This window comes from Cydia strobilella, chromosome Z (genome assembly GCF_947568885.1).
Source record: "Cydia strobilella chromosome Z, ilCydStro3.1, whole genome shotgun sequence".
Taxonomy (NCBI): Eukaryota; Metazoa; Arthropoda; class Insecta; order Lepidoptera; family Tortricidae; genus Cydia; species Cydia strobilella.
Window position 1 is genome coordinate 42,639,553 of NC_086068.1, and position 27,287 is coordinate 42,666,839.

The following is a 27,287-nucleotide window of genomic DNA, read 5'->3' on the forward strand; positions in this document are numbered from 1 at the left end:
GAGGACAAATCGCCAAACCTGAACTATGCGTCATTGAAGAGTTCCGTTCTGATCATCATCAGCAGTTCCACTTCATCAAATGTCACTTTTTAAAATGGAAGTGCTGGATTTGTTTATAAAAATACAAAAATCACTATATGTATGCCTTTCATATTTGAGGAGTTCCCTCGATTCCTCATGGATCCCATCATCAGAACTCGAGCATGACAAAAATGTTTCTTGAAAAGCTAACTTGCTTAACAAACATAACGAAGAGGACAAATCGCCAAACGTGAACTATGCGTCATTGAAGAGTTCCGTTCTGATCATCATCAGCAGTTCCACTTCATCAAATGTCACTTTTTTAAATGTAAGTGCTTGATTTGTTGATGAAAATACTAAAATCACTATATGTATGCCTTTAACATTTGAGGAGTTCCCTCGATTCCTCATGGATCCCATCATCAGAACTGCTTTTTGACAAAAACGGGACCAATCTGTATGTATATACTTACAATCAAAAAAAGAATTTTCAAAATCGGTCCAGAAATGACGGAGTTATGGAGTAACAAACATTTAAAAAAAAAAAAAGCAAAAAAAAAAAAACACAACCGAATTGAGAACCTCCTCCTTTGAAATCTTGAAGTCGGTTAAAAAAAAGAATAAAATGCTTAAGTTCATATATGCCCTGAGAGAATTAAAAAAAACGATTAGTCTACAATCGGCAAAAATAGCCTATTATACTTATGCCTACTCTCAGCTCAAGTACGGTATTATCCTTTGGGGAAATAGCACAGACGTAAATGATTTATTTTTATTTCAGAAGAAATGCATACGCATCCTCGCGAATATTAGGAGTCCAGCGAGCTGTAGACCACATTTCATTAACTACGAAATTCTGACCTTAAACTTCGATGTATATTTTTGAAACCTGTAAATTCGTAAGAAAACATTCGGAACTATTTACAAAGTTAGTAGACCAGCCCCGACGCTTCGAAACACGGTATAAACATGATTTAGCTTTGCCGTCAACTTCTAAACTCAAACTCCATAGTACAAGTTTAGTCCAAACGTCATCGTCATGGCAGTTAAAATATATAACCACCTTAAAAACGACATTAAAGCTCAAGCAAATGAGAAACAATTTAATAAAATGTTGAAAGACTTTCTAATAAATAAATGCTACTACGACTTAAAAGACTTTTTTAATGATAATGTTACAGACACCTTCTAAGTAATTTATTTTTTTAAGAAAATTAGGCATTTATTTACATACATATACAGTGGTACTACGTAAACGAAATTAATAACTAGCTTAAATCTAAAATAGGCCCTTGAGGCATTTTACCAAGGATGCTGGCGGCATTTCCCCGCTGTGTCGCAATGCTGATACGTTGTGCGAGAAAGCCGCCAGCTCTTCGGTCACCAGTTACGTCAACCAGACGCTTCGCGATTTCTGCAAACAACTTATGCGCGCTGGGACCCCATGGACCTAGAGTTTCAACTCCAAATGGAACGAAAAAAATTAAAATTAAAACAAGTAATTTATTAAAACAATGACATACTTACTTAAATTACTATGACATACATACCTAAATTTATAACAAAACAATTTTATAATATGAATATTGTACAATCATTTATTTATTATGATACATTTATTAATGATCTCATGTGTAATTAGAATAATTGTTTTATGACCTGATATTTTTTTAGATAAATTAATAATTTGCTACATACAATACAATAAAAAATATAATAATAATATGTTATGAGTAAGCTATTGATATGCTGTGCCCTTACAGGGTCCATGTGAGACATTGTATATTATAATTTACATCTATACTGTACCATGGTTGCAATAAAGAATTATTATTATTTGTCTGTCTTTCCATATCACGGGACCATGGGGTCCCGGACCTTTGGGAGGCATGCGTGGGGCCGAAGCCAACAGCGCAGAGGCCCTTTAAGACAATTTATTCTAAAAGCAAGGGATACACGTGGCGGATATCATCCCCGAACGCACAATGTGATACATCCGGAGATGGTCCCCGCCAGGTGCAAATACTATTGCAGTGCAGCACTTTCATGGGCTATGGGAGAGACTAGCGGACACCTGCCGTGACAATCAGTCTCAAAATTGTTAAAGACAGGTGGTGACTCGCCAACTCATTTAGTGTGCCCTACAACGGCCGCACGCACAGTGCGACAATAGAGCAACACTTCAGAGCGGCTGTGAGGTTGTCGAGACCCAGGTAGCATTTATACGTCATTATAACGTCAGCGCCATCATTATGACGTAATAATGCCGTAATTATGACGTCGCTGACGTCACTTTGCTACCTGGGGAGGTGAGTCTGCGGTAGCCAGTTCCCGGTAATCCGTTCAGCAGGCCGCCGGCGTTATGTCATTTTACACTTCAAACCTGGAGCATAGGTCCCGCTCTTGCGACTCCACTCTGGCCGGCCAGTCAAGGCAAGCACAGAGGCGAGGGCCAGATGAAAGGGCCCTCTGGAATAGGGGTCCGCGATGTCGCCACGTGTTCGTAGTTTGTGAAAGACAAATTTCATGCATTGTATAATTATTAACCAATGATTAACCGTCCCTACTGATAACTTTTGCTGCATAATATTCTATGCTCATGTAAAAGACTTATATAACTACCAACATACAAATCCACGCATACGAAGTCGCGGGCAACAGCTAGTTTTATACAAATATATGATGAATATTGCAATAAAATACTGTGAATTATATATTACTAAAAAACCTCTAGTAAAAAAATGAAGTGAACAATATAAAAAAAAACTACTAGACTACCTAAAGCAGAGGTGGAAGTCACTCACAAATATAAAAAAAAGTTATGCTGTAAAAACATGGAGGTGATATGTTATTGGCCTATTGGCCAGTACTGTATTTAAAACTTTGTGAATCCATTTTAAATGTAACACTACACACCAACAGTCAAAAGTCGCACGCCTAAAAAGTATAAAAAATAAACAATTCAGTCAGCAAGCAACAGCACTGGTCAAGTTAACATCGAGAATTCGGAGAATTGTAGGCGGCTGAGATTAACCGTTATTATATCGTTCCTCGAAAATAAAAATAAATCGTTCTCTCAACTAACCGGTAAGAAGAGAGAACTAATTTTTAAAGTTCGCGTTCCATCAATTAACCGGTTCATTAATGAACGAAATAAAATATTTGTTTAGGAACGATATTAAGAGGCCGGTGTCGATTTTAGTTGCAAAAATGTAAAATTGATAGATTTAGTCGGTGAAATTGTACCTATACACCTTTTGTTACCTAATTGAAATAACAAGTACTGGTTTCTATTAGCACGTCTTCTTATCTTACCTTTTATTAGATCAATTTTTTGAAAACTCTCACTAAATTAGTAATGTTTGCTTTTCTGATGGACGTTTAGGTAATCGCTCTTATTTGTAAATTTCGTAAAGTTTGGACGGTTAAACATGGTAATTTTGTATTACACATATCCTGTACTAGACGTTTATTAGGCTACATTTTTATTATTATGACTGAAGTAGTGTAAATGAAAGTTGGACGAAATCAATTTTCTCCAGATATTACTTCAAAACAAGTGACAATTTCATAAACAATCTACAACATTTGCTGAAACTATTCTTATACATCAATTTGTATAATTTACCACCATAAATTTTTGATGAATTTATAAAAACTGCCCCTTATTTTCATATACTCCGGTGACGCACGCTCGCGACCTCATTATTAAAAGACAAGATGAGAAGACGTGCTAATAGAAACCTATACTTGTTATTTAGATATTACGTAACAAAACGTGTATAATTTCAACGACTAAATCTATCAATTTAAAATTTTTGCTCCAAAATCGACTACGGCCTCTTAACCGATATTTCAACTAGTATTAAATAGTTATTTGTGCAACAAGAGAGGAAAGTTGGTTTTTCTTGCGAGTGTTTATATTGAGTCCCGAGAAAGCGAAAGATTCTATAATTGAATCACGAGCGAAGCGAGTGATTCTAAGGTAGAATCTTGAGCGTAGCGAGGGACTCAAAAACAAGAGATGTAAAATAACTTTGCTCTCGTGTTGCACACATACTTTTTCACCTCAGTAGTGAGAACATATTAAAGGTTAAAATGTATTTCGAATTACACAGAATAAACAGAAAAAAAAAGTATTATAATATGTACGATACGATAAGATACGATACGATACGATACGATACGATACGAGACGAGACGAGACGAGACGACACGAGACCGGACCGGACCGGACCGGACCGGACCGTACCGTAAAAAAAATGTAATAAAAGTATGAAGTTCATGGCCTTCACTAAATTAAAAAGCTACATTGTTTCACTCCCTGGAGTGAGGAAAGTCGCACTTTCCTCACTCCAGGGAGTGACGAAAGTAGGCTTGTTCGAGCTGCTGAGGTGAAAAATAATATGCAAGATAAACTGTATTTGACATATACCTATATACCCACACTTTATTTTGCCCAGGGTTTTATACGTGAATTATAACAGTAATATTAATAAAGTCTTGTTTTCGTAAATCCAAAATAATTTTAATAAAATAAACATATTCCAAGCATACATATTGACATAATTACATGCATTAATTGTGGAATCTGGAATTTAGTTTGAATAACGAATTAGAATAACAAATGCACCCGAATACCTATTACAATTTGTTTCTAAAAAAACACGATTATAGTTGGAAATAAATACTTTTAATAAATAGATATTCATCATTAATGTAATTACTTAAATTCACAATCAAACAGGTCTTGGCCATCAGCGGCCGTTGTCAAACTCAAAAATGTGCAGATAAAAATAAAAATAATTGATAATGGGCGTAACACACCATCGCACCGCACCAAGGTCATTGTGCGACGCGTCCATAAGTAAGAGCGAGAAAGAGATATCGCTTTCTCGCTCTTACTTATGGACGCGTCGCACAATGACCTTGGTGCAGTGCGTTGGTGTGTTAAGACCTTAAAAGAAACAACGGGAACAACACAATTGAAAAAGTAGTCGATAAAGCAGTCAAACACCGATAGATTATTAATATGTTGTAACATGACATCACTATTTTTTTTATTTTTTTTCTTCATAGACAATTTACGCACACACTTGCATTTCATTTTGGTCGCAGTCTTAGAATAATAACTAAAGCATAGAAGCCGGGCAAAAATAAGAGCTTGGTAAAAAGTATCGTATTCACAACACGCTATTACTTTTTGTCCATGAGTGAGTGAGACAACAATCCGCAAGTTCTTTCGTTATTTTCAGTATTGTCATAAGATGAACTAAGGAAAATGTCAAATGGTGGTTTTTGGTGGTCTTTTAATCCAGCCAAATAAAAATATATGTTCGTTATTTGACAGTTAGGTGTCAACTGTAACAACTTGACATAGTCGTATTATTTTAGTTGAAATTTTTCGCGGAATATCAGCGGTCATCGTGCTTTATTTTAATTACGAGTATATTGTTGCTATTCCTGAAAGATTGCTGGAAAACGTGCTGAGTTTTTATTTGTAATGGTTTGAAGTTCCCTATGTGATAATGTTTTGTGTGATCGAGGGCTGTAAAACGCATACAGGAAGAAAAGAAAATACGCACGAACCGGTAACCTTTAATCGGTGAGTTTTGTTCAATTTTGAAGAAATTAATTTATAGGACCTGACTCTAAACATTGAAATAAACATGTTGTTTATGTAATTATTACTTGCATTCAAGTCTGTATAAATTTTTGCATATAGGTATTTTCGAAATTTTCTGCTAACTATAAAAGGTTATATTTTTGGCATAGTGATGTACTGTGTATTTATCGACCTTAGATCAATAACCTATCGACATTTACAGCTTTCTTATAGTTTGGCCTAGGACTCTCATTATAATTGATGAGTACAGTCAAGGGCATAAATATATATACATTCCTAAAGTCTCGAAAATATGTGTACGCTCTTACACCTTAGACAATAAAGTCGTGTTCACATATTTTTGCCTTCGACTGTATCCAAGTTTTCTTTGTTCTTACTTACTGACAGATTGTGTTGCCAGACTATAGTATAATACTAAAAACCGGTCAAGTGCGGACCAAGGGTACCGTACTTTTTAGTATTTGTTGTTATAGCGGCAACAGAAATACATCATCTGTGAAAATTTCAACTGTCTAACTATCACGGTTCATGAGATGCAGCCTGGTGACAGACGGACGGACAGCGAAGTCTTAGTAATGGGGTCCCGTTTTTACCCTTTGGGTACGGAACCCTAATAAAAAAAAAACATTAATGATCATTGATGAATGTTCCTTTTATTAATATTGTTGGTTTACCTATCTCAAAAAACTCAACTTTTTATTTCAGATTTCCAAAGGACGAGGAATAGGGGATATTACTGCAATGTTCTGCCACCAGAGTGCAGCACTAGCCTTTTTTAGTAAACCGTAGAGTAACTTACTTATACATACTGTATGACTGTATCTTTAACAGGTTTTTGACAAGTTTTAAGAGGACCTACCGGAAAACTCGAAACCGACATTTCGTTATCTGCCTCTTTATCGCTCGAATACGTAATATGTTAGATAACGAAAGTTCGATTTTCTTGTTTCGCGATAGACCCTCGGATTGTGGTAGTGGCGCCACCTACGCCGAGTTTCGCGTAATATTCCCTATTATTAAATTAAAAATATATATTATACGAACGTTTTTTTTTCATTTCCTATTTGGTACATGACTAGAAACTATACTTAGTTTTTTAGCATTAGATAAAAAGGTAAACCATTTGCACGTGTCTTTTTATTGACAAGTTTTTTTTATAAATATAGCAATATTTTACTTATGAAAGCAAAAGTATGTAAATATTATATTTGTTGTGACTTATTTTCAAAAGTGTTTTTCGATAAAACGACACCTTAAGATCGCTCGCCTTCTTTCTAATGATAAGAAAACGAGAGGTATAGTTAGACGGTTCTGAGTGGTAGACTGCAAATGAGATAAAAGCTATATTAGGTACATGCATAAATCCTCATATCAGGCGGCTCTTTGATTACGAGGATTGCATATTTTTTATACTTTAAGTATAAAAGTTATGGAATCCTTGTATTCAACGAGCCGCCTGCTACAGATTTCTTGAAATTGCCGCGTTTTTTCAGGTTCATGTTTCATTAGCCAGACTATTACCATTTTGCCAATTCCGTGATTATTTTTTTACACGGCACGTAAACTCATGCATATTTATTTAGTCGTATAGCGCAGGTATATAATATATAGGCAAACAATTAAAATAACAATAAAATAATTATAAAATCAGATGTCAACATTCAGTGTCTTTAGCCATGCAGCTGCATGTGTTGTAAGATGTAGCAGGTCTTCCGGTGGTCCAGAGTATGAGAGTATGAACTCATGCATAATTTATCGATATAAAAAGTCGACACAGTTACATCCCTAGTAAATTATCAAACTTATGACACCGTACGTAAATGAGAAATGACAAGCATATATGCATATCTTTTCGGCACATTATCTAATTCGTAAGGAAGTAAAGGACGGGTATACATATTTGCGAAGCATTTTTGCTTCTATGCTTTAGTTATTATTCTGAGGTCGCAGTTTTAAAGCCTGACAGTTGTTCTTTGTCATCCAAGTCTGTGGCCTCATCACGTCATCACTCATCATAGCAGCCGTCAGCGGCCGCTTGAATGTACAAAAACGTAAGGTTAGCTAACTGGAAAATACGAAAAGCTCTGGAGCACCGAGCAGCAGAGGAGATTATATCTTGGAATATACTGTTATAAAAGCAAATAATTTACGCAATCACATATTATTCCTAAGTTCAATACTTACAATGACACTTGACATCATTGCGGTTTTGGTCGCACTTTTGATATTTGACAGAAAATCGGATTGGATTGAGCAACAATAGCAGATTGATTACGGTAGGTTGGGTACCCTGTTGCCTGTTAGAAGCATTTTATGCAATATGCGTCCGACATGTCCTTTATGACATATATTAAATCTGTGATGACGGCTGCTCGGTGATCACGTGGTGCTTTCCATAGAGAACGAAGCGGCGGAAGCTCCGGCCCGGCCCCGGCCCGGTCTAGCGTGAGTCATCCTTACAAGAATAAGTTAAATCCTTTATACATAGAAAACTCCCCTACTTCATATTTCTCTTGCTGGACTCCATTATAATCGTCTTCTTTAGACAAACATAAGTTTTTGAAAGTTTCTGATGGTGAAGGAATATTTTTGTCTATTACAGGACTAATGGATTCAACTAACATTATATTGTCCTCATCAGTTACCTGTTTCGTACAATTTTTAATATTATCATTGAATGCTTCAGCTATTAGAGTGAAATTATCAGTTTCTGTATCTTCTAAAGAAAGCTTCGCCCCCGTCCGTACTAATTCTGCGTTTGCTTCCGAAACTTGGTGGTATTTCATATTATCACAACTTTCTTTTGGAGACCCTGAAGGGGATGACGATGGTTCAGGATGTTTTCTTTTCAATTTTTCTACTAGGTCACCACTCTGTCGTACTACCGTGCCCGGTGGCTGGGCTTGGCACTTATGAGTTCTCTGGGATACCTAAAAACATTAATTTATAAATTAATTTGCAACCAAAGTAAAGGTCCGATGGCGTGGCGTGCCCATAGATGTAGGTAAAAAACCGGCCAAGTGCGAGTTGGACTCGCGTTCCAAGGGTTCCGTACATTACACAATTTTTTATGTGAAACGTGAGTGAACTCTGGATTACGCATCGCTACATCTTTCCTAACAAAAAATTCTGCCATTTTTCGAAGGGAAGACGAGGTAGCAGCATATAAAGATACTAACTACAAATGCATCTTTTCCTCTCGTTACTACGCACCCATACTAAAACAATACTACAACACTACCTAAGTTAAATTAGCACACTAATGCAGTAAAAACGATATGCGGACACAATTTCAACCTATCGGTGTAGGCGTAATCGAACCGATTAATAAGACTTCCAAGTGTCTGGATATTATCGTATCGATATAATTTTCTAGACGTCATAGACAGCGCCACTTGGTACTCGAGGAATAGTTTAACAAATATAACTTACTGGATATCAAAATTACAGATATTGAAACTCAATTATTTATTGAAATAATTGTTTCTATAAACAAAAAAAAGGTGGATCTAAAAAGGGTACCTAAACTAACTGGGTGGAAAAGTCGAAACATGAACATCGAAAGTCGAAAATTTCGAGTAACTACTCGTATCCCTTATAAAGGCTTAGGGTTCATCTATTAATTACGTCACACGAAAACCCAAAACAGATTAGGAAAGAAAATTAAACGATTAATAACGATTACCGTTCCAAAAACTTGTTATTTAACTGTACAGCGAATAAAATAATTTAAATAAGTTAATGTGACGTCACAAAGTTTGTGACTCCCCCCTCCCTCTTGTCACAACATGTCACATTTTCTTGACCCCCTCTCCCCCCCTAAACGTGTGATGTAATTAATGGATGACCCCTTATTACACTTATGCAGGATAGCCTTCGGACGCATATTTGGGGGATGCTCATAAAACTGCAAAATATATATTTCAAATAAATATGGATGATGAATGAATGAATGATCATATGTTGAATTTTATAACAAAATCTAGTAAAATAGATAGCAAATGAGCAATTTATCACAATAATGTGTGTATTAAAATAATATATGGAAATGATAAAAAAATGCAGGATCTATGTTTCAAAATTTAAAGTTTTTTCTAACTTCCAATAAAGGAATAAAGTAAAGATACCATTCGATTCCTTGCATTTTATCCAAAAAAAAAGATTGACATTCACGAGGGTTCATCATACATAGCCGTTAACCGCTATACGTGTTTTCGCCCGGGAGGCGATGACTGACGAAATTTGCGCCTGGCTCGCGGTCTATCACGTTCACATATCGTGTTGTAAGGAGCGTTACTCGAGAGTAAAGTACTACTGTCGGACTTTAAATTATGAATTTTGTATTGCTTTAATGCACATGGTTCCATTTAGACATTTGATCCCAAAAACAAACCTGATCGATAAATATCATTAATAAAAATTTGTCATCTAGCCTACTATGTTCACTTAGAAATTTTCCAGATTTTTAGTAAATCGTATCGATATGTATTCATTGTATCGACCATACCCTCATCTCTACTTTAAAGTCTGCGGTGACATATCAAATAAACCCTGCAACCTGCAAATATAATTTTAAACTCTCTTTTAATTGCAATCAAGCCTCGTTTAGAGTGACGATTTTTCCGTAACTTTGTTTATTTAAATAAAAAAAATGCTAATATTATTATCGACTCTATTTCAAATACCTTAAGATTATTTCTTACAAAGCATGAAGACCAAGTTTCGTGGGGAGTGACGTTTTTTTCCACGTTCGAATTGTAAATCGATTGAAAAATGGATTCATTTGACGTGTGATGAAAAATATTATTATAAAAATTATATTAGACCAATAACAATAACTAAAATTACTTACAAATGGAATGATATACCATCTTTTTCTATGCTTGAAGTGGTTGATCGTTTATTACATGTGCTCACAGCACATGCGGGCATTTTAAGTTACCAGTGATCTCTTGCGAAGCGATTGTGGAAACGAGCAATAATCGATTGTGACATTGTATTTACGTGACTTTTTGCACAGTCGTGCAAGTTTTTTTGGCAGAGGGGTAAGTTATTGAAACCGGCTCCAGTGAGTGAAATGTCTTTTAAAAACTTTAGAGGTCGGATCAAAAACTAAGTATGTATTAAGTCCGACTCACACTTGACTGCACATTTCTAATAGGTTTTCCTGTGAACTATAGATAAAGAACTATTTTGTGTATTTTTTTCACAATTTTAGACCCAGAAGTTTTGGAGATAATGGGGCTACAGGGGTAGGGATGGTAGTTTTTGGCTATTTTCTTAAATAACTTCTAAACTATTTATTTTTAAATTACAAAAAAATATATTTGGGATTCTCACAACGCGCTCTTTCATTTGATATGTAACACGATATAGTTTTTAATTTTCCCATTTAGCCCCCAAAAGTGCCCCCCATGTTTAAAATTCATTTGTTTACGTTACACGTCCGTCTTTGGGTTACAAACTTACATATGCGTACCATTTTTCAACTTAATTGGTCCATTCGTTTCGGAGAAAATAGGCAGTGACAGACGGACAGACGCACAAGACACACAGAGGTACGGAACCCTAAAAACGGTCATTGGGCGTGCCGTGGTCAAAAAATGTTTAGGAATTACACAGACGGGCTGCATCCCAGACCAGATATCAGGTGATCCCATCCCACTCCCAGATCTGCTTGTATGGAAACTATGCAGTCAGTAACGTATGCAGTACGATGGGACTTGTACCTCAAATGCAGCCCGTCGCGTCGGTGTCAAAAATTAGTCGATACATACTTTATAGCGAAAACTTTTGTCACAGGCTGTGCACTTGTATGGCATAACACCTGTGTGAATGCGTCGATGGACGAGGTAGGACACTCGTTGCCGAAAACATTTACCTGCAATCCAACAATCGGGATTTTTAAATAAAATAAATATTCATTTATTTCGGAATATAAATTTCCATAATACATATATTAGTAGCTTATTACTAAAATGTTTAACCTATGTTAGTGATAGAGTGATACTAAAGTTGGTCAAACCAATTTGGCAGTCAGTAACAAGTAACAACCAGGAAAATTATATCCATCCCATTCTTTTGGGTGCTAGTACTAGTGTAAGACAAAGATAGTATGATTCTCTCTGTCTATGTTTGAAATGAGACAGTCCTTTGACAAACTATATATAATATATATATATATTTTATAACAACTTCCATTCATAGGAAATAGTAAATTGAGTAAATGCGAGGAAGATAACAAAAACGTTTATTTATTTATTTTTGGGGCGTACAGTGTACAAAAGGCTACGCACTATTACATCATTGTTATCATTGTTGTGCAGCAGGTGTGCTGTAAGTGGCAATGGCACATTTATTGGGATGTGAACGTTTTACACCACTACACCACACTCTCAACGGAGGGCCTACCGCGAAAAACGAAAATCGAAATTTCGCAGGCAGACACTTTCTTTTTTCGCGGTTGAGCCTCAGACAGCTTTTCATAATAGTCGTACAGAAGAGGGGACTTGAACGTTTTGTTACGCACCACATGTCTCGCAAGAGAAAGGCTTCTCGCCGGTGTGGATCCGCTGATGGTTGTGCAGAGTGGAGAGTTCCTTGAAAGCGCGACCACAGTAACCGCACGTGTGCGGCTTCTCGTCGTTGTGGTACAGCAGGTGTTTATGGTAGGACTGTTGGAACGTGAATGTCTTGTTGCACTGCGAGCAGGAGTATGGCGTTTCACCTGAAAATGGAAATTGATTAGTTCAGAAGCTTTCATCGCACTGATCATCCTGTGGCAAATCGTAAACATTTTTCTACTGATGGGACCTCGGGGTCTTAAGGACACTGGACATTCTGGTCCTACAATTAATTCAAAAATAATAGATCTGCCTCTAACTCCCACTGCTAGTTTAATAAGCAAACCTAAGTCCAACTGCACTAGAAATAACAGCGTGTGGAAAAACGTGGCAGGCCCAGGATTACGTATATGTATAATCGTCAATAACTAACATGCGGTTAAATAAAAAGGAACTATTAAATAGGTTATAGGCAAACATCTAGGTCATGTATTGTAATACAATGCTCGATTCGATACGTAGAATATGATTCTACGTTTTCGGAGGTGTAATTAAGCGACTGTACTGTCTTTAGTGTAGGTAGTATCAGTTTCTAATAAACGGAATTCCTAAACCATCAGCATTCAGTTGACCTTGGAGAGTTCCTGTTTCTACGTCTAGTACGTAGTTCGCCCTGAACTGAAACCAGTAGGCACCAAAATACATGCTAGGTGGCGTTGCTACGTGTCGTAAAAAACCCTGAATACAAGACATCAGGCGGACCGTATGCTTGTTTGCCACCGCCGTAGTATAAAAAAAAATACTGTCGATCACATTAAAATCATAATCGTTAAGTAAAATAATCTGTCAATCTAATGAAATTTTGCGTTTTTAATCATTTTTGAAGTAGTGCAAGCCGTTCGCATTATCGTTCGCATAAAAAAAACGCAAATCGATGTACAGGGTAGCCGTTTGGCACACACCCATACTAGAGGTCAAAACAAAATTTTTGACCGGCAGTTCCTAAAAAAATTACCCTTAGGAGGGAGTGCTAAAACATTTTTTTTTGTATGGTTTTTTTTTTTTTTTCAAAAACCTATCGTGTCTGTCTGTCCGTCCGTCCGTCTAGTTTGCTAATCAGCGAAATCGACTCCACACTCGCGTTCGCGGCTTCGCGCCGCGTAGTCTGGAGCGAACTTTACGTATCATTGTAAGGCTCCTCCAGATTATGTGCGTGAATCGCGGCGCGACTTCGCGGAGAGAACATGTCGCGACGTTGACGTATAACTCCACACTCGCAAACTTCACGGCGATTTCGCAGTTTGGTTCTCGCCAATATGGCTGAAAAGCATCAGCTGATCGAGCTTAACTGCTAGTTATCTATGGCATCATACGTGATTTAGCTATTTTTCCATTTTGTTTTGTTGTAAAACCGTAAAATATAGCCGCTTTATATAATATAATTATTATTTATCTTGCCACATATGAGTCAAAATAGTGTATAATGTGGAGTCTTGCCAGGTCGCGCTTCGCGCCTCTTTTGACGCGGGCTAATAAACCGACAAAAACGGAGAACTAGGCGCGAAGGCGTGAACAATCTGCGAAATCGACGCCACACTTATGTTCGCGGCTTCGCGCCGTGATTCGCGCATGAGTGTGGAGGGCCCTTTATGATTAATATGTACCGTATCTGCAGTACAGTTCCATAAGTCTCGTTAAATAGGTATTGAAGTAGAACTGTGTTACTTTGTAAAATTGAAAGAAAAAATGTTAATGATATTATTTTTAAAATTGCTTTCTTGGGGTTGGATATGAAGATATCACGTATAATGTGTGGTATATTGTACAAAAAAAAACTGCCACATCGTATCTGGAGGAGTCCAAACTTGGTATGTTTTGAAAATTCTTTTTGTTTTAATTTAAAAAAAATGGCTGAAGTGTAATGATGTGGTATATTTTTAGAATCGCTTCAAACAGCCCTTTCGTATGATACCACACACAATAGGTTTAAAAAAAAACCATACAAAAAAATTAATGTTTCAGCACTCGCCTCCTAAGGAAAATTGTTTTAGGAACTGTGGGCCAAAATTTTGGTTTTGACCTCTAGTATTTCTTTAAATTGAGGTCGAACGGTTTTAATAACAAAACTTCCGTGAGACATAGACATATTAAATATATTAATAACGGGTCACTCACGTGTTTTAAGTCGAAAACGCTCGACATGTTTCACTCCGTACCGAAAAGCGTCATCAGGAGCTTGCGTCGACGGTGACGGACCGGCGCAGACTGCGGGCCGCAGCCCTCCGCGCCCGATGACTCGGCGCGGGCGCCGTTGGCGGCAGGGGGGGCGAGAAACTACCCTCGTTGACGGCATTATTGTCAAATGATGGGTTGCACACAACACTCACTACGTCATTCGCTAATGGTTCGTCCACACTGTCCACCGATGTAGTACCCAACAACAGTTTTCCAGCTCGGAGGCACTGACCAACCACAATCACGGTTAAAATTCGGATGACGACCAATTTCGATAGCCTCCCGTACTTTTCGCTGAATCACAAACTTTTCTTTCGCCAGCACAGTTACCTTATCGAAACGTATATAGTGAGTCTTTATGGAATGGAATAGAATCTTTATGGAATGGTTTGAAGAAAATGCTTTAAATAGCGGGCCTGTTAGACCTAGATATTGGTGGCGGTATGTTGATGACGTCTTCGCTATTGTCTCGAAAAACAGCCTAAGGGATCTCACGGAGCACCTCAATACCAGGCATCACAAGATCCAGTTCACAGTGGAGGAAGAAAACGAAGGAAAGCTGCCGTTTCTGGATGTCTTGGTTATGCGTAAACCTTGTGGGCGGATACAAACCACAGTGTATCGTAAACCAACACATACAGATCGATATCTGAGGGCAGATTCGCACCATCATCCGTGCCACTTATCTTCTGTGCCCAGAACACTGTTTAATCGGGCCTTGAACCTCTGTGATCCACAGTACTTGGACCATGAGCTGGGTCACGTGAGGCGGGTATTGGAATGCAATGGCTATAACTGGAGGCAGAGTTATCGTGTTGCGAACGCATCAGCGCGTCCCCGTTTAACTACGGCAGAGAGATTGCCCCTATACCTACCTTACATTAAGGGCGTGACGGATAAAATCGGACACTTATTACGCCGGAGATACTGCATTAAGACGATTTTCCGTCCTCATATGAAGCTAGGACAGGTGCTGCGTTCGCCAAAGGATAGGGAGCCTTTGAACAGTCCGGGTGTATACATGATTCCTTGCTCCTGTGGGAAAAACTACATACGAGAGACGGGCCGAAACATTTCCACCAGATTGTCCGAGCACATACGTAGTATGAAGAACAGGGATAGCCGGGGTTCTGCGGTGACGGAACACGTATTGGATTCGGATTCGACTCACTATATACGTTTCGATAAGGTAACTGTGCTGGCGAAAGAAAAGTTTGTGATTCAGCGAAAAGTACGGGAGGCTATCGAAATTGGTCGTCATCCGAATTTTAACCGTGATTGTGGTTGGTCAGTGCCTCCGAGCTGGAAAACTGTTTTGGGTACTACGTCGGTGGATAGTGTGGACGAACCATTAGCGAATGACGTAGTGAGTGTTGTGTGCAACCCATCATTTGACAATAATGCCGTAAACGAGGGTAGTTTCTCGCCCCCCCTGCCGCCAACGGCGCCCGCGCCGAGTCATCGGGCGCGGAGGGCTGCGGCCCGCAGTCTGCGCCGGTCCGTCACCGTCGACGCAAGCTCCTGATGACGCTCCTCGGTACGGAGTGAAACATGTCGAGCGTTTTCGACTTAAAACACGTGAGTGACCCGTTATTAATATATTTAATATGAGGTCGAACGGCTTCCACTAAAGTAGGTAGTTGGTAGCTTATGACAGATAACAAAACGTGAAACGCTCATAATAATGGTTTGATCGATATTAATTATCATTAAATAAATGGTTTGAGAATTTAATAAAAAGTACCAAATTTAGCTTTGTTTAATGATTTCAGTCATAAACCTTAAAATTCCATAAGAAATATTTGTTTTTTTAATGATGTTGAATGTAATTCTGAACGCACAAAGTCGATGCAATTTCAAAACGCATCGTCAGAAATGTCAACATTGTCAACAAAAATTTTCCCCCATTCACACTCCTACTGTCTCCTACATGGTAGTCCGCCTCGCCGTCCGCCTCATTATGTAGGATTGTGAATGTGGTCGCGGACTACATGGCGTCCTACAAAACCCAGGTAGGATGCCTTTTGGATCCTACAAGCCCCGCCCACCGCTTGCAGTCCGCCGCGCAGGATTGTCTGTGGTATTACGTTCTGCGTAGCAGGACTGTCATGTAGCGAATTGGACTGTGAACACATATTATCTATACCTATATATATTACGCGAGGCCGATTTTTGTACATCCCATCAGATCTACAGTTATGGTCCGATTTTGATAAATGATATGTCATTAGATTCGTCTCATGCTGGAGAGTTGCATAAAACTCCTGGGTTTTTAATTTTTTTCTGAAAAAGTTCTGAAAAATTAATTTGAAAAAGGTAAGTTAATTTGTGTTTGACCACGTGACATGTCACGTTCCCTATTTTGACTCTAGATGTCAAGATGACCAAATAATAATAAACATGAATTGCACTCAAATCTGTAGTAAGTTGTTCAGCATGGTGAAATATTATTTTTGAGGGCTACATAATATCCGCAACACTTAAAGCATGTACGAAAATACAAAAATGATTTTACAGTTTGTTGACAATGAATGACAGTATATTGTGTCAACTTTTAAGGGCACTATTATGTCAATACTCTAAATTGCTAGGTTGTTTTCATTTTAAAAATGTTGATATATGCAAACTTTTTTCGCATACCTATTTAAAATGTGGAGAACGGTCAAGTGCGAGTTGGACTCGTGATCGAAAGGTTCCGTGTCACTACATATGCATATTGACTAAATGTAAAAAATCGGCCAAGTGCGAGTCGGACTCGCGCACGTGGGGTGCCGTACCATTATTATCTTTAAAAACCATTGAGGGCTGTTATGGCTATCAGATCTACGATCTACAGTTATGGTTCGATTTTAATAAATTATATGTCGTTGGATTCGTCTCATGCTACAGATTTGCAATAAGCTCTTAGTTTTTTGATTTTTTCCCGATAAAGTACTAAAAAGTTAATTTGAAAAAATGTATCACGTGACCTTTGTTATGACTTGAGATTGAATTGAACTCGAACCTGTATCCAATGTATGTAAGATATCCAGTATCCAATCCATTCAAATATTTGTTTTGAGACTGTAACATGCAATGACATGCATACACCACACAAAAAAATATATTAAAACAACATAAAATTTTATTATTGTGTTTGACAAACATGTCAGACATGTGTCATCCACATCGTACTCATCAAGATGACACATAATTATTTTATTGTTGCTTTGGCACATAGAAGGTAGGATGCTAAAGAAGTTTAGTCCCTTTGGAAAACAAAACTACTGCACCAACAACAGCACCAACAACTACTACACATCAACAACAGCACATGAATGCCTGAATGAATGAACATTTTATGAATCTTTTTACATGTAATGTTTTGATAGGATACTTTATGTACCCATTTTTATTGCTCTCGAGTTTTTTAGGGTTCCGTACCCAAAGGGTAAAAACGTCTGTCCGTCCGTCTGTCCGTCTGTCTGTCACCAGGCTGTATCTCATGAACCGTGATAGCTATACAGTTGAAATTTTCAGAGATGATGTATTTCTGTTGCCGCTATAACAACAAATACTAAAATTCCACTGATTGAATGACATAAAATCTCCGCTCTGTAATTTTAATGAAATTCTATTGCTCGATTTTTTCCCCGCTTACCGCTCCGCTCCAGTGGACAGGCAACCTAACTTTTAGAACCATACTCTAGCGGCGTTTTGACGCCGCAACGGGCCTCTAGTGTTATATAATAGTTCTCCGTGAATGTTAATGCAGGACTGCAGTCCGCCATTTTGTTTATAATGAGAAGCACGGGCTTAGCAGATTTTATTGAAATATAAAATCACCAAAATAGCTGTTTTTTTTTAGAAATAGCACATAACGGAATTGCAAGAGAACCGACACGAGGGTCTACCGCGAAAACCGAAAAGCGTAATTTCTTTATCTGCCTAGATATTCTAGTAGGTATATAGCGAAATTTCGATTTTCGTCTTTCGTGGTAAGTCCTCTGGTAGACCCTGTAGGACTGCAATGTAGGAAGTGTGTGAGCTATAATCCTGCGCCGCAGTCCTGCGAGGCGTACTGCATTGTAGGAGTGTGAATAGGGGGCTTTACATAATGTTATACCATAGACATAGTATATATACTATACAAGTAGTTATAGACGCGCGCCACCGAGCCACCGGTGGTAAGTGAAAGAATATTCATATAAAATTTGGGCAGCATAAGATTTTTGCTCTTTCACTCTTATAAATTTCGGTATTTCGCCGTCACCTCCTACCTATGATGCCACCCAGTTGGTGATAAGGACAAAGCATGGCACTATTTTCTTTTTCCTCTTACAGGAATCGCAGTAAGACTATCTTTCTCTATCAAATAGTGTCAGGCCCTTGTGTTATACTATGTTGATGATTGATGATTTGATTGATGTTTACAAATATAGTTGGTCAAACTAAATTGTCAGTAAATAAGAAGAAAAAAACTATACTCATCCTTTTCTTTTGGGTGCTAGTAGATAAAGTAAAAGAGTAAGATAAAGGTAGTATGATTATCTCTGTCTATGTTTGAAATGAGACAGTCCTTTGACATACTATAGACTTATTTTCTTATGAACTGTTTTTTTGCATGTTGCACTTTCCTCGCTATAGTGAGGTGAAAAGTTTTGTTACACACGGGAAGTAAAATACATTTGCATTTTACTTCCCGTGTGTTGAAACACTGGCTACGCTTCGGATTCTATTTTAGAACTCTTTCAATTATAGAATCCTTTCGCTTGCTCGTGTTTCAGCTCCACACTCGCGGGTAAATTACAACTTTGCACCCTTGTATAACAAATAACTATAAAAAAAACACACACACACCATGCAAGAAAGAAAGCACGAGAAAAATATTAGAAAAACGTAGACAGCAGTTATTTTCTGACACAATTTGTGTTTAATAAATTGGAAAGAACTTAAAAGGTAACTTGACCGTGACGTCACTTGTTCTGTTTTCATATAAATTCCAGTGTCGCTGATTGTTTTGACACTTTTGACAGCTCGAAAAAAGAAACTGATTTTAATAGCCAGGAAAGTACCCTATTTTGGTTGATCCCATGTGAGTATTATATTCTTTGGATCCCATAATAAATAAATTAAATAATGTTTAACCTATGCCTTACAGACTGCTAGGGATTAAAAACATCTTGTAAGTACTTTAACCTACTTTTTAACCTTTCGCTGAGATTTAGCATAGAGTAACTTATACTAGAGCGGTACTGTCATAGTAAATTTTGTAACCCCAGTAAATTCACTGCCATCTGTCGACACACTTTAAAACTAAAAATGAAGATTTATAAAAATACGATTGAATGTATTTAAATATAGATAAATGATTTTTTTTATTTGCATTAATTATTGTTATGATTTTGACCCATGTTCTTTCACTGATATGCGTTAAAATTGTTAAATAACAAACGAAACCGTCAACGCCATCTATACGACTGTAGGCCAAAACTAGTAGCGCCCTCTTTCTTTGGATTTAGTAAACGTATTAAATCGGGTCACTCACGTTTAGTCTAAATTGGCTCAAGTGCGTGAGTGATATAATATGTCTGAGTTTAACGAAACTGTATTTAAACGGTGAATGTAGGTACTACTACTACTACTACATTATTCTGAGACTACTACTATTACTACTAGCATAGAGTAACTTATACTAGAGCGGTACTGTCATAGTAAATTTTGTAACCCCAGTAAATTCACTGCCATCTGTCGACACACTTTAAAACTAAAAATAAATATTTATAAAGATACGATAAAATGTATTTAAATATGGATAAATGGTTTTTTTATTTGCATTAATTATTTTTATATGATTTTGACCCATGTTCTTTCACTGGTATGCGTTAAAATTATAAATAACAAACGAAACAGTCAACGCCCTCTATACGAGTGTAGGCCAAAACTAGTGGCGCCATCTGATCGAGAATCAAATTTTCGTGATTTTCGAGGCACGTTTTTTCCTTAGACTGTATCCATCTATTACGGAGTTATATCTATCTTTGCTACTAGGTAGGGTGTTACTAGATACTAAAATTCGATTCTGACCTACCGGTCGGTATTTTGACAGGTCTGGCCGACTCTGGCCTAGTGGGTAGTGACCCTGCCTATGAAGCCGATGGTCCTGGCTTCGGATCCCGGTAAGGGCATTTATTTGTGTAATGAGCACGAATAACAATATATAGGTATATATAAATTTATCATTACCTCAGATCCATGCACATTTTTGTTTAATTTATGAATAGCATGTTAGATTGTGTTATTCTTATTATGTAAAGTAAACCCTGAATCGCACAATAAAGATTTAGTTAATTAAAGTTCTTTAGCCCCCCATTCACACTCCTATATGGAAGTCCGCCTCGTATTCCGCCTCATTATGTAGGATTGTGAATGTGGTCGCAGGACTACATGGCGTCCTACAAAACCCAGGTAGGATGCCTATTGGGTCCTACAAGCCCCGCCCACCGCTGCAGTCCGCCGCGCAGGATTGTCTGTGGGTTGACGTCCTACATAGCAGTAGCTGCAAAGTAGCGAATAGGGGATATTACTGCAATGTTCTGCCACCAGAGTGCAGGACTAGTCTTTTTAGTAAACCATAGAGTAACTTATACATACAGTACATTTAACAGGTTTTTGGCAAGTTTTCAGAGATAATAAAATATGACATTGATGCATCAAGGCGGTTTGCTTACAGGGGACATACCTGGAAACGCGAATCCGAAAATTCGCTATCTGCCTCTTTATCGCTCGAATATGCAAGAGTGACAGAGATGTTAGATAAAGAAATTTACAGTACATATGGTGCTACTTTTTTGCACTAGTGCGTCAAATAGCACTTTTCGTGCATACGTCGAAAGTTTAAAGGGCCATATGTACTGTAAAACGTTGTACGATACACGTGCGAATAGGTAATTCGCAACTCGTGTCGATTTAAAACACTCCCTGCGGTCGTGTTTTAATTTATCGCCACTCGTTTCGAATTTCCTCTTTTCCGCACTTGTATCGTAAATAACTATTTTAATACTAGTTGCTCAAAAAGTGCTACTTTTCGTGGCTGTTTAGCGTGCGGAAAGTTAGTTTTCGCGAACTAGTGCTTTTTACTTTTCAATTTTTTTTAAATTTTAAGTTGTTCCAATTCATGACTACTTATTGATGAGTGTTAATATTAGTTTCCTTTAAACGTCGTAATCAACATAAAAACCTACTGTTAATGTAAGAATACGAAAAATATGCATATTTCATATTTTATTACTTACCTCTTCATGATTATAAGTATTATAACACGTTTATTATTTAATGTTGAAAAACCGTTCTTAATAAGTTGTCTGAATGGAACGGAACGCCTGTCAAAGAAGAGGCGTATTTTCTTACTGTAAGAATGTTTTAAGTTTCCAAAGGCAACATTCGATATTGTTTTTATAAATATACGATACACAAATAATCGTAAATAACGATATTTAGGTAATAATAGTATAATGTTTTAATATTTACAATTGTTTCTGTCTTATTATAGAACATGCATTTGGAAAAAAAACTTTCATTGAAGTGGGTTCAATAATAATAACAAAATCTATTCTAGTCAAATAAAAGCTAGAAAAACACCTCTTCATAATGTCAATGTCAATGATGTCAGTGTCACAGAATTAATAATATAAAAGTTTCTAATTCCATTCTTTACTTGTTGCTTTTCTTATTTTTTCGCATCTGTATTAAAAAACGTCTATCGATACACGTGCGGATATGTCATTCTTCACTCGTCCCGAGTCTTGCCACTCGCCTACGGCTCGTGGCAAGATATCTCGGTACTCGTGAAGTAATGACGTACTTTCCGCACTAGCATCGAAATGTACTATTTTCGTAAAATCGTCATGGCATGGATACCGTTTTCTAGGTTAATTGGAGACCGGATTTGTGACATAAGTACGCTATCAGCAGGAATGACATGTATTATTATTCTTCGACCGATCTCTTCCAATGTTCATATTAGGATTAGGATTAGGTACATTTCTGTGCACTACTGTCCATAGTAATCAACTAATCATGCATTATTAGATGATAATGTTTCGAATGATAAAGTACCTCTATCTACTTTTTGTCTAAGTAATTACTTTTAATAACCTCGGGGTGTATATCTCGGTACTCGTAAAGTAATGACATACTTTCCGCACTAGCATCGAAATGTACTATTTCTTGTTTCACGATAGACCCTCAGATTGAGGTAGTGGCCCCTACGCAGAGTTTCGCGTAATATTCCCTGTGAATGTTAATGCAGGACTGCAGTCCGCCACTTGTTTACAATGAAAAACACGAGCTTAGCAGATTTTATTGAAATATATAAAGGAATTCGATGTGTATGTGATCAAAAATTACCAAAATCGCAATTTCTTTTTTAGAAATAGCACATACCGGAATTGCAAGACCACCGACACGAGGGTCTACCGCGAAAAACGAAAAGCGTAATTTCTTTTTCATTTCTCATGCTCTGAAAGAGGGTCATTGTTGTTCTAAAAGGTGTGCAGAAAATGATACGTGTCTGCACTAGAGCATTTTACGTTCGAAGTACGATTTTTTTAACTTTTTTACGATAAGCAATTGAAATTTGAGTTTAAATGGATTTGTTAAGTATACAATTTCAATTCTGATATTTGACTCTCCATTCCATAAACAACGATTTTTTTGCCTGAATTGTTAATTGAAAGTGCCCTCATGAAATACTATAAAAATGTATACTTAGTCATGTTTTAAAAAAAACACATGCATTTTACTTTCCTCGTATTCGAAATGAAAAGCAGAGTGTTTAACTCGGGTGAAAGGCATCATTTCTGCCTCGGACAATAGTCCGCGTCCAATAGGCGCTCTCACTGCGTTCGAACACCAAAATACCTTGGCGGAAATGAGTGCCTTTCATCCCTTGGCTAACAATCTACTATATCTGCCTCTCTATCACTAGATATTCTTGTTTATCGCAAGAGCTATAGGGAGGCAGATATTAGCGAAATTTCGATTTTCGTCTTTCGTGGTAGGTCCTCTGGTAGGTAGGACTGCAATGTAGGAAGTGTGTGAGCTATATCCTACTCCGCAGTCCTGCGAGGCGGACTGCAAGGTAGGAGTGTGAATGAGGGGCTTAACAAAGTTATGCATATAAAGCCCGCTCCAGACATTTCACTGATTAGCGAACTAGACTCCACACTCGCGTTCGCGGCTTCGCGCCGCGATTTGCGCAAGAGTGTGGAGGGCCCTTAAGCAAGTAAATAAAGTCAAGAAAAATAATGAGTAACTTGCAATACAACTACCACAGTACATGATTACATATCTTACATTCTCGCATGTTAGTATAAATTACCTCGCAAACGAACACCAATTAATTTTAACCTGTGTGAAGACGCTTATGCTTCTTCAGGAAATATTTTGTTGTAAAACATTTTCGACAAACATCACACTGCCATTGTTTATTGTCATTCCTCTCGTAATTGCTGGGTTTATCGTTTGCAGGAAAATGTCGATTGCCGGAGCCAGCTTCGCTTGCTGAGTCGGGTTGCGCGCCGCTGGTATCGGATTGAAATCCGTAATGTGCTACTCGCAAGTGAACCATGAGGGATCCCCTCATCTTAAAGTTTTTTGGACATAAATGACATTGGTATCTTGAAATGCTGTGATTAGAATTATCATCTATATTGTGTATAAGGCATCGATGCATTCTCAGAATTATTTCGTCCACGAATTCGACACCGCAAATATCACAGGTTGTATTGACTTCCAACTGCGACTTTTCCTTCTTAATAGATGATACCTTTAGAGTCGCCTCTTGAACTCCACCTTCAGCTGGTTCGCGTGATGGGTCTAATAATACTGGCGCCGTATTTACTGGCATTACTGGCAACTTTGGACATATCTTGACGAATTTCACGGGTGCATTTGCCGTAGATGTTGCTGGTTTATTTTTAGCCGTTGGCGTTCTGGATTTCTTCCTATTAGTAGAGGGGACTGGAATGTTTGCATTTGATTTACAGGTTTCCGTAAATTCATTATTTTTCTCGCTAAAATCTCTTGTATTAATTAACTTTACATGAGTGAACAAATGGATAGTCAACTTGTCTAGTCCACATACCTCTTCTTGACAAACGGGACATACAATTTTGTTAGTAGACACGTGTATTAACCGGTCCCTAAGTAATAGCACCGACTCGAAAACACCACTTTGCAAACATATCGGACAGGGCAATGATGCAGCATCTGCACTCATAGTCCAGATAATTGCTGATTTATTCGTTTTATTGTTCAGGAGCGGCAGTATGCCGCGTTAGACAGCGCGAAACTAAACTTCTAATGAGTTATTTTGGGAAAACAGCGCACATATTCTTTTGGCCGCATTTCAAGTTTGGTAATTGCATATAATAAATTTATGCGTGACGCTTTATATCAGAACAGCAAAGTTATATTTTCGAGTGTAAAAATTAAACGATAGGTAATTCTAAAATTGTTATTAAATTATCTCATTTATTTTGTCTAGGTACTCAATCATGAACAGAGGGCGTACCGCGATCTACGAAAATCGAAATTTGTCTCTGTATCGACTGTATCGCTCTTACACATTGGGACATTTTCGATGTTCATCACGGTAGGATAGGCACCATAGAAATATGAATATAAGGTAGGCCCGTCGTCAAATGTATACGCCGCCGACACGAGTCTAGACGCTACTTTGACAAAGCATCCAATCACGTCAACGATCTCATAAGTCATGCCTCGAAACGAAATACACTCCTGAGCTTCCGCCCAGGAAACGTGTGCGTCGTTCGAGGCATGTCCTATTGATTCAGACGATCGAACAACGATGGACCAAATAAGAGAGGCAGGAATTGACAAAGGCGGGTTTGTGGCGAATGGTAGGAATATTTCCGCTATTCCCTACAAACCTAACCTGCGCAGACCTAGTCTTTATGGGTGTACCGCAGGGATCAATATTGGGGCCGTTCCTGTTCCTAATCTACATTAATGACCTGCCTTGAGCCATACCTTGTAAAGACCCACCATGTATAGTATTGTTTGCAGACGATACCTCACTTATTTTCAAAGGCAAACGACAGCAACAAGCTTACAATGATGTAAACGATGCTATTTCAGAACATAGAGTAACTTATACTAGAGCGGTACTGTCATAGTAAATTTTGTAACCACAGTAAATTCACTGCCATCTATCGGCACACTTTAAAACTAAAAATGAAGATTTATAAAAATACGATAAAATGTATTTATATATACCTTGGTATAACTTTAGATTCTAAACTCCAGTGGGGTCCCCATATTGATACTCTTTCGAATAGACTGAGTTCTGCAGCTTTTGCAGTGAGCAAAATCCCACGGAGACTGTATAAAGGAGCCAAATCTCTATGTATGAAAAGTGTCCATCAAAAAACAGTAATTAGGCGGCGCCACCATACACCGAAATACTACCAAAAACAACCTACGTAATTTGGTCGGGTTATTTGTTGCCTTATATGGTTCATGTTATACTCATGTCCCAGAGCCTAACTAGCGCCACCGGAGAGATTAGGGACTATTATTTAAAGCTTAACGCGGTCACTTTTACAACAATTCTGCTATAAGAGATTGCGATCCTTTCTATACCATCCATACAAAATCCGTCAGTTAACTGATGTGAAAACAGCTCGATTAGTATATTTTAGTTACTTCCATAGCGTTATGTCATATGGTATTTTACTGTGGGGTGGTGCTTCAGAGATAAATACCATATTTGTTCTGCAGAAGAGGGCTATTCGAGCAATATATAAAATGAACCATAGAGACTCACTTAGAGATAAATTTAAGGAAGTTGACATAATGACAGTGCACTGTCACTGTCAATATATTTATCATAGAATATTCTGTACCTACTCAGAATTATGGATGGTATAGAAAAGGATGCCAATCTCTTATGGCAGAATTGTTGCAAAAGTGACCGCTTTCTGCTTTAAATAATAGTTCCTAATCTCTCCGGTGGCGCTAGTTAGGGTCTGGGACATGAGTATAACACGAACCAACAAATAACCCGACCAATTTACGTAGGTTGTTTTTGGTAGTATTTCGGTGTATGGTGGCGCCGCCTAATTACTGTTTTTTGATGAACACTTTTCATACATAGAGATTTGGCTCCTTTATATAGTCTCCATGACGGAATAATAACTAAAGCATAGAAGCCGGGCAAAAATAAGAGCTTGGTAAAAAGTATCGTATTCACAACACGCTATTACTATTTGTCCATGAGTGAGTGAGACAACAATCCGCAAGTTCTTTCGTTATTTTCAGTATTGTCATAAGATGAACTGAGGAAAATGTCAAATGGTGGTTTTTGGTGGTCTTTTAATCCAGCCAAATAAAAATACATGTTCGATATTTGAGCGAGCCTTTCCGCTGTCGTCGGTCCGCCGCGCCGTGCCTCGCTCCGCCGCTTCGCGCTCGCTGCTTGGAAACAAGACACAACGAGTCCGATGAAGATGCTGCAGGCTCCTGGTTCCTGATAATCAAACTGTCCTTCTCAGGGCAATATTAAAACTGCCCTTTTCAGTGGCAAACTAAACTGCTCTTGTCAGAGCAACTTCATGTTTCTCTGCTTAACCGCGGAGTATGTCAATCGCACTGTTCTTATTATTATTAGAACAGTGTCACTAAAAGTAAACTAGGCACAAAATATAACTACCACCTGTACCTATATTGAAAAGATGATAAATAAAATTTACATTAATTGTATAAAACAAAATTAAGACTACTTATAAAATAAAACGATTAAAACTAAACCTACCTAAAAAAATAAAAATCCCTATAAC

The 27,287-nt window shown here is 37.7% G+C and overlaps 1 protein-coding gene across 1 annotated transcript; it reads right to left on the reverse strand.

Moving 5' to 3' along the window:
• Positions 1-7,350: 7,350 nt before the first annotated feature.
• On the reverse strand, positions 7,351-24,793 carry LOC134753901 (zinc finger protein ZFP2-like). Its single transcript, XM_063689864.1, has 4 exons — positions 23,836-24,793; positions 12,177-12,374; positions 11,425-11,528; positions 7,351-8,577 (listed from the first exon to the last, which is right to left on the reverse strand). Exons 1-4 carry the CDS (start codon positions 24,704-24,706, stop codon positions 8,104-8,106), a joined length of 1,647 nt encoding a protein of 548 aa, XP_063545934.1. The 5' UTR covers positions 24,707-24,793; the 3' UTR covers positions 7,351-8,103.
• Positions 24,794-27,287: the final 2,494 nt, after the last annotated feature.